This window comes from Ischnura elegans, chromosome 3, assembly GCF_921293095.1.
Source record: "Ischnura elegans chromosome 3, ioIscEleg1.1, whole genome shotgun sequence".
Taxonomy (NCBI): Eukaryota; Metazoa; Arthropoda; class Insecta; order Odonata; family Coenagrionidae; genus Ischnura; species Ischnura elegans.
In genome coordinates this window covers 60,874,128-60,893,838 of record NC_060248.1, presented here as the reverse complement: position 1 = coordinate 60,893,838, position 19,711 = coordinate 60,874,128, and the positions used below count along the sequence as shown (strand labels likewise).

Genomic DNA, 19,711 nt, shown 5'->3' with positions numbered 1-19,711 from the left:
AGCAGACATTGCGATATCTATCAATACCTTCCTTAGTCAGAAATTAAATCTGTGCAAATGCTTCAATATTTTGTTAATTAATTTCTAAATGAGTTCAGGCTCTAGTACTCGATATTTGAGATCCCTACGTGTCTCTGCCTAGGTTGTTAGCGTTTGTTCAAAGCATGTGCTAACTTCCTACTCGTCCCAGAACAAGGCTCATAGGGCGGTGCCAGGAGGTCCCCAGTCAAAACACTACACAGAGGAATATTCAAACATTCCGGATTTTTGGTTTTCCGAGTTTCTGGATTCCGGATTTGAGGTCCTAAACTGTACATCACAAAGCTAAATCTGGATGAGTCAAACGCGACAACCATTGAAAAATTCAATTAAAAATTAAAATGATCATAGATGATAATAAAATTAATTACTATCCAATGCAAAACAAGAATAAACATAATATTCCTCACACCACTCTATTATGATATATTCAGATATTACTATATTCAGGTATTGCTATACATAATCAGATATTACAATAGTCAGATATTACTATTATCTTGTATGATGTGAGGCACGATGTGGTGGAAGTTCTTAATATTAGTAAAATTAGACATTGCAATATTTCCACTGAGCTGAACTCAGTGAAATATGCATTGCAATGTCTAATTTTACTAAGATATTACTATACATATATGTATTCAGATATACTTTTTCCAGATTTTAAGATCCGTAGGATCAGCAGGAATCTTTTTCAAACAAATTCTCATAGAGTACAGCGGATGACACAGGTCTTTTATCTGCGTTCACAGGGGAAAGAGATATGTTTTTCGAGTGTTCCAGTCTACTCTTACAGCAAATAAATATTATAGAACAACACAGAAGTGAACCCAAAAGAAATGTCTCCCTCATATGCCTTTGCAACTTATGGGACTAAAAAGTTCAACAAAACAAATACATTATTCCAACTTTTAAAAGCATACATTACAAATAAACATACATTTAAGATGGTTTGTAAAAGACTAGATCCTTAATTTTGAGACAAAATTAGGGCTCACAGCATACAAATGAGAGAACAATCAACACTTCCTAGTCTTTCGTGACACACACGCTATCTTATGAACAGGGCATAACACTGCATCCTCTATTGCCCAGGACTGTGTACTACATAAAAACTGTTTAACTTGAAATTAGGAAATTACTTGAACTGACAATTTTTTATTCAGCAGCTTAACTTGTGTTACAACAATGGCGTGGTGAATGTGATTACATAACTAATTTATTTGAACTTACCACAGTATTAATTTACAAATAACTAAAGAATTAATAGGGTAAAGCACCTATATTGAATTGATATAATTACTCTTAGATTAAGTTAAAAGTAAATCAATTTTCACCTTTAATACCTATATGCACAAATCAATTCTTTTCTATGCATTTACCTTAAATAGAAAGAAATAAGGAATGTGTGAAAAGCGAATTAAGGAAACATTATTGATGCATTTTAATAAAAAAGTTTGCACTTTCAAGGGTAGATTTTAAAACCTCATTTTCTTCCTTTTAATAGGTCAGTGGATGAAGAAGCTTGAAAGTTACCGTGACTGGTTCCTGACCCATGAATCAATCAAGGCAGACTCCTCCAAACGAATAAGTCCAATCAAGAGTTTTGGAAATGCGTACAACAAAAACGAGTGCGAATTTGGTTGGGAAGGATCATTTCGTCGGCTAAATATCGACTGAAAGTCCAGATTACCCAAGTGAAACATTATAATGACAGCTCTGAACACTTGAAAAGCTCATGACATACTGCCAGTGCATCACTATACTGCCAGATAGCACCAGAAGAAGCATTCCCAGGGGCAGTATTCATGAAAAATGAGACAATGGTGTCGTCATGATAAGTCTCACCCTTAGGCAGGAGAGAAAATGACAAAAAGTGGAGTTCTTGAAAGTTCTCGCCTAGTGAATGAAAGATGCAATTAATAGAAGCATGACAAATATAATTCAAAGAATCTCTGATTATTTAAATATGTGAATCACCAGTGGCAAAAGCATCCTGTAGGTCAGTTTGTTAAATATCATTGACTGTTAAAACATAAAAATATTTTTTGAAACTAAAGGAAGCTTGTGTATGCACCAAAGATTGAAGACCTGCCTGATTTGGCAGCTAACTTCATAAGCAAGCCAACTCTCAAATTTACTAAATTGGGTATGAAATTAATGGTGGTACTACTGTAAAGAAAGCAAAGAAGAATACTGTTAAATATGTTATTGTTAGTTATTATGTATTAAGAAAATTGTAAATAGTAAAATTAAATTTACATCATGTAAATGGATGCAGACTAATTTTTTTGGCTCCACAACAATCCTATCAAAAATTACTCTAAAACAAGATTTGACTCACAGCAAATAAGTCACATGGAACCAAAGCAAGGATTCTAATACGGCAAACTCCCGATTATCCGGCTGTGGTTAATCCGGGTTGAGGATTATCCATGAATGATTTTCACTCTCGCTCAATTTTTTCCGTGATTTTTATTTTTTTTAAATCAGACGCAAAATCACCAGAATCCTGCTCCTGTTTTCCAAGCCTCGCAGTCAGTGATAACACAGCCACCAATGTGTGGTTTTCAAAACCAGGCCTTACATAAAGCATTAATAATACGAGTGGAAGCATGTTACCGCCGCTAAAAATATCATGAACTGGCAAAGAAAGCTCTCATTGAGTCCGGGAAGCACTCTAAAATAACAGAATAACTGCATAATTAATAATAAATTGTTTGCTTAAGGTAAATTGTGAACATTGCAAGACAATTAAGTGAAAGTTTGGGTTATCCATGTTTTCCGATTATTCGTGCCGTCTAGTGATGGGTCGGTCATGAACGATCGAACGATGACCAGGGTCATCTCTGAGATAGATTGGTGAACGGGATCATTCAGATGACCGAGAGGGTCATTTCCTCACGTCGGTCGTTCATGACTGTGGACGTTCTCCATCAGTCGCGATCGTCAGTCATTCATGATTGTTTCATCGCGAGTATCTAGACACAGGTCATTCGTGATCGTGGTCGTTCTCCGTCAATCGCCAGCCAGTAGGTCATTCGTGATTGTTCATTGCATAGGTCATTCGTGATTGTTCATTGCATAGGTCATTCTCAAACACAGTCCAATCGCTATCATTCTTCGAAGATGTCGCGGTTGATGATCGTCACTCGCGACCTGAATTGACCGTTTTTGACTGCTCTTTCACCAGTGGTGATGAATGGCATGGTATTGCAATCACTTGTAGGGGCAATGTTCGTAATAATTGTAAAGTTTTCTATAATCGACATTTCAGGGTACCTATATGACCTTCATATCTCAGGTGATATGCCGAAAATCTTGAGAGAGCCCAGTTTTCTCTCATACCTTTCAAATAGTTCCATTATTTATATTGACTTTCCATAATAAAATAAATTGATCATTAACCCTATGCCCAAAGAATGATTGGAAATTATTGTTGATTCCGTGTCTTGAAAAACAATAAAAGAAGTGTAATAAACAACATTTAAGGCACATTATGTATTTGTAAATGTTTTGGAGGTAATTAAGATAAAAATTAACTAGTTTTTGGTTTTAATAAATGAAAAAACATTGTAGATTAATAATAATAATATAAACTCATCTCTCGTTTAACAAGCTACATAGATATTGCCCTTAAGAAGAGAGCGATCAGCGGGTCATGATTGACAACAGGGTAGTGATTGCCCCCTCGGTCGTGATTGTCTACGCGGTCGTGATTGCCGTCCACTTTCCACAATCATGACCCATTCAATCATGACCTCCCGTTCATGACAGAGTCACTCAAATGAATGGTCACTGTGATTGGGATCACGAGAATGACCGACTAAGTCCATCACTAGTGCCGTCTCTCCCCATCATTAGCCCGGATAATCGGCAGTGTACTGTACATTGCCGGCTTAATCAACTGCTTTAAGGCCTGTTTGCATGGTACATTAACCCGCACGAGTAAATGTCTATATGTATGAATGCGAGAATGAACACGAAAATGTACCGTGTAACCACTCAACTTGTGCGAATGCATGCACAAAAAATAAAACCTGTTCTAATTTGGTTCATGCATTCGTACATGTTCCATTCCAGTACACAAAAACCATTCATGAAATCAGACATTAAGTTGTATGTGTTAATGTGTCGTGTAAACAGGCCTTTAGAAACTTATTCATCAAGTCACAAAATATCAGTCAACTTCACATACACGAGGTGTATCACAATACCCAATTCAACATACAAAATAATATCTGTGTCCCAAATATGGGTGCAACTTTTTTTTTCTATCGAGTCCAACATGACCAAAATAAAAAATTTGAAGTCTAAACATTCAAAAATGTCCAAAATATTGACCAAAATTGGGTTAAAAACAGCTTCTGAAAAGAAGGGAACTGACTGAAGTCAAAGCCATGGACACAACCTGGATAAACAAGTTTCTTAACTATATGCCCTGGAGATATGGCTTTATGGGAGGACGATATCAATTGATGTGGTCCAGTATGTGTGTATATCTCTGAAATTGACCACATTAAAAAAAGCCAGAGGTAGTATTGATCAGTTCAAACATTTCAATTTCCTCATGATGAGTGAGCCTAAATTTTCTATACAAAACTTAAGTGACTTGTTCGGCAATTACTTTAAGAAACTAATAACAACAAGTATGTATGGACCAGCATAAGAAATGTTACTAAAATATAAGTTTTATGTAAATATCAAATGAAGAAATTCACTGCAAACAATTTTTTTTACTTTGATGGATTATAATCATGAATTTCCTAATTTACAGTAACCAAGTTCAATGATTTTTTTGAGCGAACTTCTTCCTGTACCTGATATTTTGATTCATTACACCAACAAGTCCTAGTCCCTTGTTCATGCAGTGATTTGAGAAAGTTATCCTCAACACTAAAGCTACATAATATTTATCAAAAATGTAACAGGGTTATTTTGAGAAGAGCATGCCTGGAAAGAATACATTGAGTGGTCCATGAAAAAGTAACTGTCACAACTACTTATGATGGGACTATGTATTGAATAACACAGGAGGGAAAAATATCAGATATAGAAATGACAGGATGCCTGAAACAAAATAAAAGAAATAACGTTTAGCCGACTGGAATAATGGGAACCATAAAGAATGTACGGTTGCGTAACTCATGAATACCACAGGCAGCTGGAGGTTTAACTAACCACTATTCTCCTTACCTTCTAAGAAAGCGGAATAACCTTACCATTATATTTCTGTAAAATTACACTTTCTAATAATAATACATCTGATGTCCCCGCGAATGTCAACATAAAAAAGAAAACTCACAAAATAAGTGAAAAAATATGCATAATTTAGAAAAATAATTTATTACTTACAATAAAAAAGAGATCTATAATAACAATGTAAACATCAGTTTTGACCAGAAGATGCAGGCTCCAGTCCTTCTAGCCCAAATGGATTCTCAAGTAGAGCGATCAATGGGTCATCAGGCTTTCTGCACAGGTTGTCAAACTCAGCTCCTAATGACCACAGAGATTCAAGGTCATACTTCTCCCGTGTAGACTTAAGAAAAAGGTGAAGAGCTATATTTCCTGAAATGATACCATTGAACATTACTGATTAATATAACAAAAAGAGTTGAATAGCAAATACACAGCAATGGAAAAATTAAAAAATTCTGTGATACAATGATAAATTCAAGCACCCAAAGTGTACATTTGAACAGCATAGTACAACATATTATGTGTCATGAATATGATGTGATAGAGAATTTTTTTTTACATTTTAATGGAAGATATTCATAATCCAAAGATATACAAATGTACATTGTTATTAGCTTCATTTAGCTGTGCTTATTCAGACACAGTAAGTGGAAAGACCCACCTTGTCACTTCTCAATGATAAGTTCTATAAAAAATGTCCTGATGAAAATACAAGCTCTATCATTTGCACAACCCAACTTGAATTGACATTCAATGACACTGAATCTTACAAATGAAGTGTACTTAAAATCTATTCACTCTATCACCATAAAACTGACTCAAATGAAAATGTTAGCTAATTTTTGTTATTTGAAAGAATAATGACATGGCAAAGGTTTTGGGCATGATTATAAGAATAAAAGAAAAATGTGGATTAAGAAATCAAACTGAAAAAGGAGAACAGCTACTGGAATTCCTAAACCCTGGTTATAGGATAAATTTGTATTGGCTGTGATGGGTGCATCACACACTATGGTATGGTACTAATGGTGGCAACTGACAGCTAAGGTCATTTGCACCATAGGAATGGGCAGGAAAGGAAGTGTTGAGAAAATGCGATGGTGGTTGGCGTAACATGGTGAAACTCCTTCATGATGCACAAAGGTTAAGAAAACACTCAGCTGTTTCACAAAATAAAATATATTGCGACCGGTTTCGATACAGCGTATCATCATCAGCCAGATGATGATACGCTGTATCGAAACCGGTCGCAATATATTTTATTTTGTGAAACAGCTAAGTGTTTTCTTAACCTTTGTGCATCGTGTTGAGAAAAGCCCAGCATTCCTATTGGTCTGCTCCTAACTGCACAAAGAAGACCACAGCTTGTCCCATCCAAAAGATGGTGTGCTGTAGTAGGAGTTCCCTCCACAAAGCCCTTAAGCAGGGATTGGGCAGTCTCTGAGAAACTTTCTGTTCCACTAGGATTTAAACCTAGGCTCTTCAGGTGGGAAACCAACACTCGACACCACACCAATCCAATCCCCCAACCCCAAACAAACCAAGGAAAATAAGATGAATTAACACTGATGTAGAATAAAAAGTATTTTCCTTTCACTGGAAAAACTGTCAATTGAATACAAAACAAATTATACTGAGGCATTTGCTTCTTAAGTTAGGTGGCCCTACTGGGGGAGGATAGTAAACACTATTGGCCACTATAAACTATGGTATTAAGTTTAGTGATGAGTAGTAAAAATTACCCAGGTATCACCAAATATGGTTTTATACACATACACACGTTACATTTACAAAAACACACAACCCTAAATTAATGAGTAGTTTAAACGAATGAAAAATATAAAATCGATCAAAACTTGATTGCTTGTCCACAATAGGTACTAGGTAAGTGCTAACAAAAAATTTCAACAAGGAAGCATGCATTCCTGTGGTTGGGAAGTAAAAACATTAGAGTCTAAATGCATCACACTGTGGAAAATACTTGGTAATTCAACATGAACTAGGGAAGATTTCTCAATATTATGCAGCCACAGTTATAGGTTGACACCATCTGTGAGTTGATTTCCAATTCTTCTGCAGAAAATGCATTAAAAAATTCAATTAAAGACAAATTCGATGCCTGATGAACAGGCTAAAAAGTTACAAAACTGGTTTCAATTCATTACCTACTGCAGGCAGTTCTCTTGTATTTATTTACTACCTTACAATGATTAGTCATTTCTTTTTCTCAGAAAAATAATTGAAAAGAAAATCACCTTCTGAAATTTGCAAATATTAAGCATGATGTGCAAACTGTAGACCACGTTCAATAAATTTGCAATACAGAATTGTTACAAGGACAAAGACACATACTTTCACAAGATTTTTAAAAATGCAGCATTTAATTTTTATCTATATTGCTTTTTAAAGCGAAACTGCACTGATAAGAAGACACTACAGCATCAAATGTATGAAGGTCTACCATCATGATTACAACTATGTACCAATCCCTAATCAACATCAATGCCGATTATTCAAGATGAATGGAAATAAATTTGAACAAGCCAATCATGAAGAGAAGTAATAGGGAGGAAAAAGGTTAAAAAGCCAAACTAGAGAAAGTAGAAACATGAGTAAAATGTGTTACATTTAGCAGAAGAATGAATAAAAAGGATGAAGACTGTAAAACAGACCACATGAGGAAACATGGTAAAATAGCCACATTCTCAATCTCAAACTCAATCACATTCCAAAGATTTCTATGATTACTATTGGCACAAAAATTAAAAAATTAGGATATGGACGAAGTAACAAAAGAAGGCCCCAATAAACAAAGTAGACAATAATTTCAGCACAATCATGCCTTGTTTTCAGCTAAACTAGCTCCAAAAATGAGTTGGAACAATTAGATTAGAATAAGAGGTAAATAGACATATTTTGGAGTGTTCTAGCTAAGTACTGCCTCAACAACAAATCATTAACTTGCCACCAAAATAAAATTTCATTTCACCATCAGCATTAAACTTTACCACCATAATACACTCTATTAAAATAAGTTAAAATAAAACTTCACCCTAAAGAAAATGCAGACTAGAAAGGGGTAAATTCGAATTTAAATATGCATAAAAATATGTACATGATTACAAGGAATTACGATTCAATTAATATGCATATGCCAATTCAGTATTTAATAATTTGTATGTAAACTCGAATGCATCTAATTTCTATGCCAACAGTAGATTACGAGTTACATTCTACTCACCTAGGTCTAATGCTTTCCAATTAGTTGATTCCTCTCCCTCTATTTTGAGAGTAGGGTCACCACTGGCCTTTCTCCTCTTATAAACCTTTCTAACAAACTCAGCAATAGCTTGCAAGTGCCGTGTAGAACGGCCAGTTACAAAGACCATCAGTGATACATAACGATACTCAGGGGGTACACGAACAACAAATATGTCTCGAGCTTTCTGCTTACTGAGGATATCCACAAGGTCCTCTATGTCAAATACCCCCGTGACACCTCCTGCAAAAGAATAACTCCCTTAATATAATTTAAAGTATTTTACTTTACAAAAGTTTTAGGACAAAGTTTGTGGCATCACTTCTGCTTCTCAAGAAATTTTAGTTTCCCTTACTCTTTTTGTTTTCCTTGGTTACTCACCGAAAATAATTCATTTGCAGGTGAAGATATATGCACTCAGAGGGAGATATTACTTGCAAATTGATCATTCTGTTTCGATTTATGACGGATTTAATGATTATTTTGTGGGCATTTTATGTGTATTTGCCCTGGTTTTCACTGTTGGTTCATGTTATACGCATAATGAATCTTCCTTTTCAAGCAGTCGCAGCTGTCTAGTGGAGTAAATGCACGACTGTAATGGTGAGTGTTGAGAGTTCGAGTCCCCGTCACATAAAATTTGCTGTTAAGTTTTTTTTCAATCGTTCACTTGTTTTGTATTTCTTTATAGATTTTAAATCATTACAAATTCACTGCAACAACGTCATATACTCTTTTGCAACTGTAATCAGCCACATAAAAGTGAATAGGGCAAGTGCGGTCTTATCCTTATTCAAGAATGGCTGCATTTTAAAGGCAAGGGATTCTGAAATATGGGTAACCGTAATCCGGTGGTAAAGGTAGTGGCGCCGACTCCATGGGGCCCGAGCCCCCCCAAAAATTCGCTATAGATGTGAGGAAAAAATGTGTAAGGCTTGTCGATTCTCCCCGGAGTGTCCTGATATCGAGATTCGAGTGATCAGGGTTCTAATGTTGTTCACATGACTCTTCTAGAATGCTTAAAAACTTAAAATTCACTACTTATAAAATTTACCGGGGCAAGGTCCCCTGTTTGGGCCCTCCCCATATTTTTTGTCGGCACCCTTGGGTAAAGGGCGCATAATAACTGAGTGTTAGTGTTCTTGAAGAGGACAAAGACTGGAGCAAGGAGTCACACATTTCAACAGACGGGGACTCGAACTCCCAACACTCACCATCACAGTCACACATTTACTCCACTAGACAGCCACGACTGCTTGAAAAGGAAGATTCAAAATGCATACAATATGAACCAACACTGAAAATCAGGGCAAATACACATTAAATGCCCACAAAATAATCATTAAATCCGACATAAATTGAAACAGAATGATCAATTTGCAAGTAACATCTCCCTCTGAGTGCATACATCTTCACCCTCAAACGAATTATTTTCGGTGAGTAACCAAGGAAAAAAAAGAGTAAGGGAAACTAAAATTTCTTGAGATGCAGAAGTGGCACCACAAACTTTGTCCTAAAACTTTTGAAAGTGACTGTACATATCAGTGATGTAGAAACACTTTCAAATCATCATTAACAATGAGTGGCCAAATATAGCACCATAACTGATACAAATTACATCAAACAATAAACAATACAGTGCTAAAAAGTTATCTGTAATAATCTTAATACATAAATTTTATACAGTCACTGGTTAAATTTTATCCTCAGTGTAAGTATCTAATATGCTTCCTCAAAAGACAAAATGTTTTTCCTCATCTATTGCACTCTCAACTGCACTTTTTCCAGTTAATCTTAAGTAACTATACAGTCTGCAGTTGCCAAAAACTAATCGACAAATTAGACAAGGTCCACTAAACTAAGAGCTGCTCATTACATACACTAGCATCCAAAAGCTAAGCATTAGTTACAAATAAGCAAGGAGATAGAAAATAGACCGCAAATCGCACGTGTACATCCACCAACCTTTTATAAGGAAAAAAAATATGTTCCCTCTTATAAGGAAAGGAGTATTCCCTGCTTTTAATAGCAGCATAACTAGAAAGTAAAAACAGTGTGCTGAGTGTAGCCTCCTGGTGGACGTGACAGCAAAATGGCACAAAGTCACCATTTGCATCCTGTTTTACACAGTAGAATACTCAGCCGCCTGGAAGCAGGCCAGACACAGACCAAAGCCGCACTGTCCTTGAACATGCCCCAAAGAGTCAGGCTTTGGAGAGGATTTTGAGATGCAAGAGATGTTAGTCATAGGCCAGTACCAGGTTGACCAAGAGTAACCACCCCATAGCAGGACCAACATCTAGCCATAACAACCCCAGAAATCAGAGTGCACCTGCAAGACAATTGTAGTGGAAGACAATCCCAAGTTTTGTTAAGTTGTTGTCAAAGGCTTGCCGTAGTTATCGGAACCTTTCCGACACTGTTATTTGCAAAATTTGTGCGACATATGGAGTGTGATTCAGCTTTCTTTGGTTCAGCAATCCATCTGACATTTCTATCAGGCAGTATGGACTCATTTAGTGATTATACTTAACTTTTGAACACTAATGTAGATGCAGAATTTACAGTACTATAATATTCTAATGTGAAAAAGGTTTAGCAAAGCCACTAATGTGTCTCACAGGCAAAAGAGATTTGGTGAGCAAATTATTAACTGTTGAAGAAGGAATGCTAACGCACCTAAGGCTAAAGAAACAACCCATACCCCTGGAGAGCAGTTACTGAAAAACTATTACTGAAACTAGCACATTAAGGGCTTGTCAACACCATAAGTCTTATTTTACTCTGATAAATCAATTTCAGCCTAAGCATTATTATAACCTTCTCACAGTAAAAAATTCTTTCAGAAAGTAAATTTAGGCGTGATGCGCCTTGTCACGCAATACTACTAGATTCACTTCAAGCATCAATCGCAGCAGATTTCAGATTGACGAGTTTACTTTAGCTCGCATTTTGGCCAACGAAAATTAGCAACTCCGTAATAGCTTGGGCTTTGTTTTCGGGTATATTAGGCCTTATTCAGAGGGTTTATGCCTTTACAGAAGTAGGCCTCAATGATAATTCCTGTGAATAGCGTAAACTAAGCATAACTTCAAGCTTTCAAGAAACATGCAACAATATTGTTGAAGAAAAAGATGAGAAAATGTAGAAGCTAGTGGCCATTAAAATCCAGAAAAATAGAACTTCCTCATATCAGCAATAACAGTCAGCACTTACTCTTCAAACTAATACCATCAAATTCGTCAACCACCTCTGCGGCAGCGAACGCCTCTGACTTTTTCCGCTCTTCTACGACGTCGAATATGACGACTGAATCTTCATCCTTAAATGTTTTATACTTCCCAGAAACATCAGTAGCCCCTTTCTGCAAAGCATCTGATGACTCTTGGACCTCATCTGATTGAAGAAACACAAGTAAAAAAGGGAAGGGTGTAATTAATTTGCGAAATCACCGCTCACTACATCCTACTTTGCACCATACCTTCATGCTCAAACGGTTTGTTGCCATAGGATCGAACGGTAGAGCCGACTACAAAACTCTCTGGAAATTGACTAGCTAGAGAGCGGTTGGATTTTAAGATCACGTTAACTGCCTTGCGCGAAAAGCGCCCAAAAACCATAGGCCACATGTCAAATTTCATATATAATCAACATTCAACGAAAAGTCACAGAACATCCTGTTGAAAAAGAAAATAAATGAAGCCTGAGAGCGCAAGAACAATTTGGCGGATAGTACCCTTCTTTTTATCGTAAATACCATCATACCATTTCAATTAAGATACAGTGAAGCCAGTGAAGTATTAAATTAAGTTGAAGCCCGTTTTCAGGTGCTACAATCTACTGAGCTGCCGTGGATATTCTTTCAACCCCTTTCCTTCCGGGCGCACTCACTAGATACATGCAACACCATTATCCCCTACTACGGTCGCGAACAACAAAGAAATGGTTCGGCACCAACACGCGGGATCCCTCTATGATAAAAGATTCGCGTTTTAGATAACAGCCCATTCTATATTACGCTTTTTTTTCGCCCAACCTTTCCAAAATCTTCTATCTTCCACATACCGGTTAAGGCCGCTACGCCATCCCTGTATGAAATGAGCCATGTCTGCCATTAAACACGCGCACTAATGGAGTAACTGCTAAACGGAACTCAAGGCGATCCAAACGAACAACCACTGGCATTTCCGAGCTTTTCATATCATTGGATTAAGTCTTCATCAACGTTAACGTTACCTGCAAGAAAATTCTACGGCGCTGGGCATGTGACTCACGCAATGAATGAGTTTTGTATCATATCTTTCATGGCCTTCAGAAGACATCTTTAGAATAATTACCGACAGCACAACACAGATATGGTACTTAATACTCGCAAAGGCAGAACTTGCAACGATTAATGATGCCTGCAGTAAATTCATCCATTGAAATCTGTCGTGAGGAGAAGTCGTCCCGAAGGATGAGACGAATTTGTCAACCCTGATAACGCGAATGACAGAATAACTTTTCATCGATTCAGTTCCCCACAATTCTAGTGAGCATGTTTACCTCTGTGAACTATGGATAATTTTCATGACCAGAAGTAACTTCTCCGCATTCGCCGGCTGCACTTCATCAATTAACAGCTCAAAGAATTATTTACCTAATCATGCCCTCTTCCTCTCATCCAACTCTCTTATCATATAGGAAAGGCTGTGCATCATATCCCTACAATTGAATTGGGAGACACCGCGATATAATGATTTCAGCTACCGTGCAAGAAGGAAAACCAAGAAGTGCACTTGATATACTTGATCCATCCAAAAAATTAACTACGCATTCCTAGGGAAACTTTAAGTAAAACCCCCAACAACTTTGAGATCCACAACTCCGGGCGTACAATGAATCAAATCACTCACTCAAAAGAACTTGCAACTTACACTTAAGACCACGTGGTCGCTCACGCCGCACTAATTACCTACCATTTTCGATCCATAAAGACGTCTCGGAACGCCTTAGGCTACAGAGATAATGGAATTCACCTCTGGAATAGGTTAGCAGGGGTACTTAGAACGTAAACTATAACAGCAATGAAAATCATATTTGCCTCCACAATTTTATTGACGCACAAGACATTTATAAAACAATGAGGCAGTGCACTTTTTGTTTAATGAAAGTCCAACACTCCACCGTGAGTCTTCAATGAACACCAGATGACATCCTTCACCCGCCACGGCACCACACACGCTGTAAAGTACATAACGCAAAGTTAGGTAAATCCGAGCAATATGCATTTGGTAAAACAAATTACAACGACAATATTATATATATTCACCTCAGCCTACTTGGACCTTGCCCTCATCTTCCTCCTTTTACGCTTAAGCCTCCGCATTCTCTTCTTCCTCCACTGAAAAATACGCACATACACGAGATGAGTACAACACGAAAACGTGGCAACCGAAAAATGAATAATTTCCCAAAAATTATGCTTTCCATGAATAATAAATTAGTAAATCACCTTTGCTCTCATCCTGAATAAAGAGGAGGCTGGAGAACTTCGATGAAAACACCAACGATTTCACAGATGAAGAGAGATACTTGTCGTCCCACTGACAAGGACGACCACCAACAGGAAAATGAACGTCCGTTTACCAGTCTCGTCCGTTCTCGAACGGATCGACCTGTCTCGCGAATCGCGATATTTAAATGAAAAGCGGTAGGCGTTAGAACTTGTAAATTTCGCGCTATATTTCAAATATGCACGTATGTATGTCAAAGGAATTCAAATTTATGAAATGCTGCAACACGGAAGAAACCATGAAATACACTTCCCCTAGAAAATTAAATAACATGAAGATTATAGGAAAATTATAAATAAATAAATTTGCATTAGAATAGGGTGAATCCCAAGAGGTGAAAAAGAGGACAGCACCCTTAGAAAAAGGGAGAAAAAGCAGGACATTTGAAAAATAACAACAATATCGTAATTAAGAATAGTAAAGTTTTTTTAGCACTAAGATTTTGTATATTTTTCTGTGGATCTAATTTTTTAAGCAATTTTTGCATTTTTAACGGAACTCTAGCTTTTTATAAATGTTTACTGAGGCAATGTTTAATTTGTTTTTCTTAGCAGTCCACGGAGATGAAATTAGAGAAAGTACCGCCTTTCTGCATTTGCATTGTGCCCTAAGAATCAGCTATGCTGAAGGAATATTCAGAAATTTGGAGAAGTTCTGAATAGCCAAGACTATATGTATATAATCATAACTTTCAAAAAGAAGGACATTTTCCGATTCTTAAAAAATCCCCCTGGACATTGGACAAACATCTAAGGAGTAGGACATACCCGGATTAGTCCGGTCGTCTGGTCACTCTTCATAAGAATATGTATACGAAGGATAAACGATGAGACTGAGTATTTAGCGACACAGTCCTCGGCGATTTTCTCACTTCAGTCCAACTGAATACATTTTTATTTTGACCTCAAGATAATTTACAAACATTAAGAGACAAAAAATTTACTTATTGTTTGATTTAAAAGGTGATCTTGCACGCATTTGATGATGTATAAAAGAAAAATGAGTTTTTCACCAAGCTTACTTTTTGTTTATGGCAATTTAATATATAATGGGTTAACTTATAAATGTAGGTTTAAAAATAAGTCCAATTTCTTAATCTTACTATCTCTTCATCCCTGTAGTTTTTCTCCACATATATGTACTTAAAATGAGTGAAGATTTTGGGATCCATATTCCAAAATTTTAAGCTGCAAGTTTCTGCGCCTGTACCTTATACTGCCAGAATGCACAGTCCATTAAAAAAAAATTTATGTATTGGGCCCTGCGTGGACATCGGTTTTAGTCATAGGCGAGGCTGTTTTGAGAAGTACCACTACTCGGGATGTAGGTTAAAATTGCCTATTTTGCTTGGAACTTGACTATTCAAGGCCTGTGCTCCTTGCTTCGACTCTTGAGTTCCCCCACCAAAGGCACTTACCCTTCCACTTGCTGGACTTCTGCACGTTTAAGGGCCACCAAGTTTCAACCAATCCATTACCACCCATTAATATCCTCAATCAAAATCAAGACCATGAAGTCTCATTTGGCAATACAAACTTGAATTTGGAATTCACCGAGTACATTACAGTGAAATACAGGAATCAAGCTTCAAATATTCCATCGTACCAGTCTAAGTTTAGAACAGGGTAGAATGTAATGAAAATTAAACTTTAATAATGAATATAATAATGCAATTTAAATAATGAATAATAAAGCCTTTCCAGTATTTGGAAACATCATATGGATTTGATTTTGACAATAAATGGAGATATAACATTTTTTCCATTAACTGAACATTGAACTCAAACATATCATAACCCATACACTACAGGAATTTTTTTAACTGTCATGCACTTTAACTTCAGAGTGAAAGTTTTCCTATGCATGAACATCAGCCATTTACAAAAAGACATATTTCTTAAAAGATTTTACTGCTATCCTTTCTCCGTTGATACTAAATGTGCTCCATTTTGATCCCATTTGGAGTCACCCTTTGTCAAACAGGAACCCCTATTTTAGTCTAAAATCACAACGAAGCAACATTGGCCTTGTATAGCATTTTTAGGAACCACTCCATTTACTCATGCGAACTGGAACAAGCCCAACACTTAAAACCCAGTGGGGAAGTTTGTTCAAAAAATATGCAAATAATATTCCCCAGGGCAGCAACTTTAGTGCAAATTATGTTCTCCGTGAACTTCCAAATAATCAACTATTGACAAACTAGCCAAGTTCAAAGAACGTTCTCCTGCAGTATTACTAAGGATGTTCATTGGTTATGCATCATGCATCTGCCAGATCGTGTGGTAAGAACGATAGGATATGCATCATGCACTACCCCTGGCTAGATCCAACAGCGAGAAGGTTCAAAGTTGTTACATGGGATTTGCATGGCGGTGGACCTTTGTGGGACATGGTATTTTGGAAGTTCATTGGATATGCATCGTGCAATACTCCTGGCTAGATTCTCCAGGGAGAGTTTTCACAGATGCACCATGCCTTCAGGGTTTATGTATGTATAGTGGCAAACTGAACTTAAAAGCATCTATTGTTCTCCAGTTTAGAAAATATGTACATCTAAGAAGAAGGGAAGTAGGTTCATACAAAAGAACAGATAAATGCATCAATTACATTTTATTCAGTGTATTTAACAGGCTAAAATAAGGTTAAGCCTTAACTTCAAGATTACAGTTGAAATTAAATCGATGCACGCCAGGCACAGAAACTTTTTACAAAGAACTTAAGTATAGATGACGACAAAAAAATATCCAGAGGCTCACACCAATTGATCCAACTTGATCCCCCACCCCTTTCGTACAAACTTATATCCGCCTCTGGCATCAGGCGCATTACTGCAGGTTTTGCAATAGCAGATTGTTTCTTTCCTTTCTTCTCGTATGGCACAATATATTGAAAATAGAAACTAAGTGCACAAAAAATTAAAGTATTTGTAATAAACAAACTAAGAATTGAACTTCATTATGGAGAGGAGGAACCGCACGGCCACTTGACTCGAAGCACGTCACAAGATGCCATTTCTAAATTATTAAAATGAAAATATAAATTTTCCAACGTATCTGAAACTGTATCTAAACTCTCATTTTGTAGTCAATCGATACAAGAACCACTGTTCTTCTTCAGCCAAGCACTAAAGTTATTTTCAAATTTAATAACATAAAAGAATTTTTTCTTCTTCGAGCACCGCATTTGTAAACATGCTTCATATTAACACTTCAAAGATGATGAAACTGTCTCGCTAACCAAACCAGCATTCACTGAACTACTTAGGATTTTGCTATATGTGTGAGGAAAAATAGAGAATTTTTGTGTTGTGTGTGCACAACTTCCCTCTTCAATACTGCTGCCTTCCATATTTCCCATCCATGGCAAGGAGTCCCACAGTAATAGATACCCCTTAGTCAAAAACTCAGACTAGAGCGAGATGAATAACTTTACCCAAACATTGTAGTCTGATATTTTTTCTCGATGAATGAATTGGGGTATTGACTACCCAGTAACACCTGCGGGGATATCAGGCTGGGCTACGGAACTGGACTTTGGGAAGAGGGAAAAAATGGAATGTCACATGATCTGTAGTAGTTCCCCAAAATATACTGACATAGACACGGTCACACTTGGGGTTGTCAGCTTGGTATCTTCTAACGAGGGAGATTCACACAAACTCGTCTTATTTGGCCTAAGGGTGGAATATGAGAGAGAGAGAAGAGATGCGACCAGCCCCTTCATGTTACACGCAAGCATTGTGGGGGCCCCCTGAATGAGTGGGAAGTCCTCTGGATGGTAGTTCCCTACCCTACTCGTACTCCCTCATAGGGTTACAAGTGTTATGAACTATGTAGTGTATTATCAACAATTCAGAGGACTCTGGGGGCCTCGAGCTTAGGGCCCTTGGCAATTGCTGACCTGGTGAGACAACCTCTAACTTCCACATCATAAAAGTGGAAGAAAAAGTTGAGAAATGTTAAAACCAAATGTTTCTCTTATCACCATGTATGAAGTATCTACTGCAAAAAAATCCTTCTCTTGCAGGAATGATGGAATAGATCTTTGGCTGTACATGGGGAAACATTTGAATTTTATGGGTGGTGGGGATGTACCAGTATAGTCTAGTTCATGATTTTGTGGGGAGTCGGATACAATGGAATTAGAACTTGCCGAGAGGTTATCTTCATGACAGATGGAAAAAGACTTCATAGCCTCAATCTCACTCCACTAAAGTAGTTTTATTACTGTCGTTATAGTATTAGGGAAACTCAGTAGTAGTTACTACCCTCAAAAGGAAGAAATAAAGAATTTTACTTCACATACCATTTCATTTTTTGACATTGTTTACCTTTCATAATTTACGATACTCTTTCTCTCGCATAGATAACTTTTTTTAAATAACTAAGCTTCACTTAGTATCTTCACGCACCATTTGGGTATTTGGGCTGTTTTCCGGTTTTGCATGGAGCAAAGGTGGGAACTCAAACCACCCGCATTCACCTGACGTGTGCTTTTGGATTTTTTCTCATCATCCATGAAGAAGTTTTCATGAGTTACCAGTCTGGTGAAGATGCTGATTAGTACCGATGTATCAATAGCATAATCGGCCATTTTCTGAAATTCCTGCATGGTGAATAACCCCATTAAATAATGCCTAGAGCAATTTTTTCAAGAAAACTGCTAAAATGTACGACCTGAAATTTGGATATGTAAGGTGGTGTAACTAAAGCAATCAGGCAATACTTGGTATTGACAAATGTTAATATATAAATATTTCGTCACCGATATAGCTTAACATTTAATGCTTCGATTCTAATGAATTCCTTATTAATTTTTTTCAATTTTGTTGACTAATATTCAGCTGTCCATAGAAATAGATTTGGACAACCAAATGAAAGCAACCATCAAAGATTAACAACAGGGTTCCTTTTGAAGTTGAAGTACATATATTCTGGCCAAACTGTCTAAATATTTAGATCAACACAATGTCATACCCGAAAATGCCAATCTGATTATTTTGGTTATGCAACATCTGTGGCCGTGTCATAAACTCCATCTTCCAAATAACTAAACCTAGGATAGCCCCACCAAGCAGAAGTTTTCCCAATCAAATTTCGCTGTATCCTGTGGTCAACAGAAAATTGGTGTTCAGCTGGGTAATGTGATCTAATAGATTTGCTGGGACGCTTGTTGAGCTGACATCAATGGGTCTAGGGAAGTTTGCATCAGATAATCTGGTCACAATATTTCATAAGCCAACATTTCCAAGCTATTATTAAAGCTTAAAAAAATTATACAAGATGGGTCTGATTGGATGAATATGACAATAGCTTTTATTATTATATTACTAGGAATTGGAAATTTTAGTCATCAAATTTGGTACAAAGGAGAAGTTTCCGGATGTTTTCACTGTATGATGCTCTAACGTGGGTTATTTATGTGTAGGTATGGCACTGGACTCATCAAAATGACAAAATCTTGACCTACCTAAATACCACGTTGAGATCAATTGGAATATTTCAATTCTGTGGTGCTAACATAACATAAACTTGAATATACGTAATGGGTGATTACATACTGGGGTCACTCCTGGAAGAATGTGTTGAAACACGAGGTACTTTGCCAATAAAAACATGCCCATTTACGTGCAAAGAAAAAATATATTAAAAAA

General features: G+C 36.8%; 2 protein-coding genes and 1 long non-coding RNA gene across 5 annotated transcripts in view; 1 reads left to right on the top strand and 2 right to left on the bottom strand.

Moving 5' to 3' along the window:
• LOC124155900 (clavesin-1-like) overlaps positions 1-2,315 on the top strand; it is a 94,702-nt gene extending 92,387 nt beyond the window's left edge. For all 3 annotated transcript variants that reach the window (XM_046530092.1, XM_046530093.1, XM_046530091.1), the window contains one exon: positions 1,547-2,315. In XM_046530092.1, the coding sequence (XP_046386048.1) occupies positions 1,547-1,719 (173 nt within the window). In that variant the 3' untranslated portion in view covers positions 1,720-2,315. The remainder of the gene's footprint in view (positions 1-1,546) is intronic.
• A 3,051-nt stretch (positions 2,316-5,366) lies between these two features.
• Positions 5,367-12,524, bottom strand: LOC124155898 (mitochondrial assembly of ribosomal large subunit protein 1). The gene is made up of 5 exons (XM_046530090.1): positions 12,266-12,524; positions 11,982-12,177; positions 11,717-11,896; positions 8,483-8,743; positions 5,367-5,610 (listed from the first exon to the last, which is right to left on the bottom strand). Exons 2-5 carry the CDS (start codon positions 12,139-12,141, stop codon positions 5,429-5,431), a joined length of 783 nt encoding a protein of 260 aa, XP_046386046.1. The 5' UTR covers positions 12,142-12,177; positions 12,266-12,524; the 3' UTR covers positions 5,367-5,428.
• A 1,054-nt stretch (positions 12,525-13,578) lies between these two features.
• Positions 13,579-14,185, bottom strand: LOC124155899. The gene is made up of 3 exons (XR_006864242.1): positions 13,995-14,185; positions 13,812-13,883; positions 13,579-13,723 (listed from the first exon to the last, which is right to left on the bottom strand). It is a non-coding gene; the product is annotated as an uncharacterized LOC124155899 (long non-coding RNA).
• Between the last annotated feature and the right edge of the window lie 5,526 nt (positions 14,186-19,711).

Bases quoted from the DNA above. Each gene is read 5' to 3' on its own strand.
- LOC124155898 (XM_046530090.1), bottom strand. From the start codon at position 12,141: ATGAAATTTGACATGTGGCCTATGGTTTTTGGGCGCTTTTCGCGCAAG. The intron at 8,744-11,716 runs GTAAGTGCTGAC...ATTCTTTTGCAG, and splicing joins TGATGGTATTAGTTTGAAGA to GAGGTGTCACGGGGGTATTT. The intron at 5,611-8,482 runs GTGAGTAGAATG...GTATCATTTCAG, and splicing joins TTGGAAAGCATTAGACCTAG to GAAATATAGCTCTTCACCTT.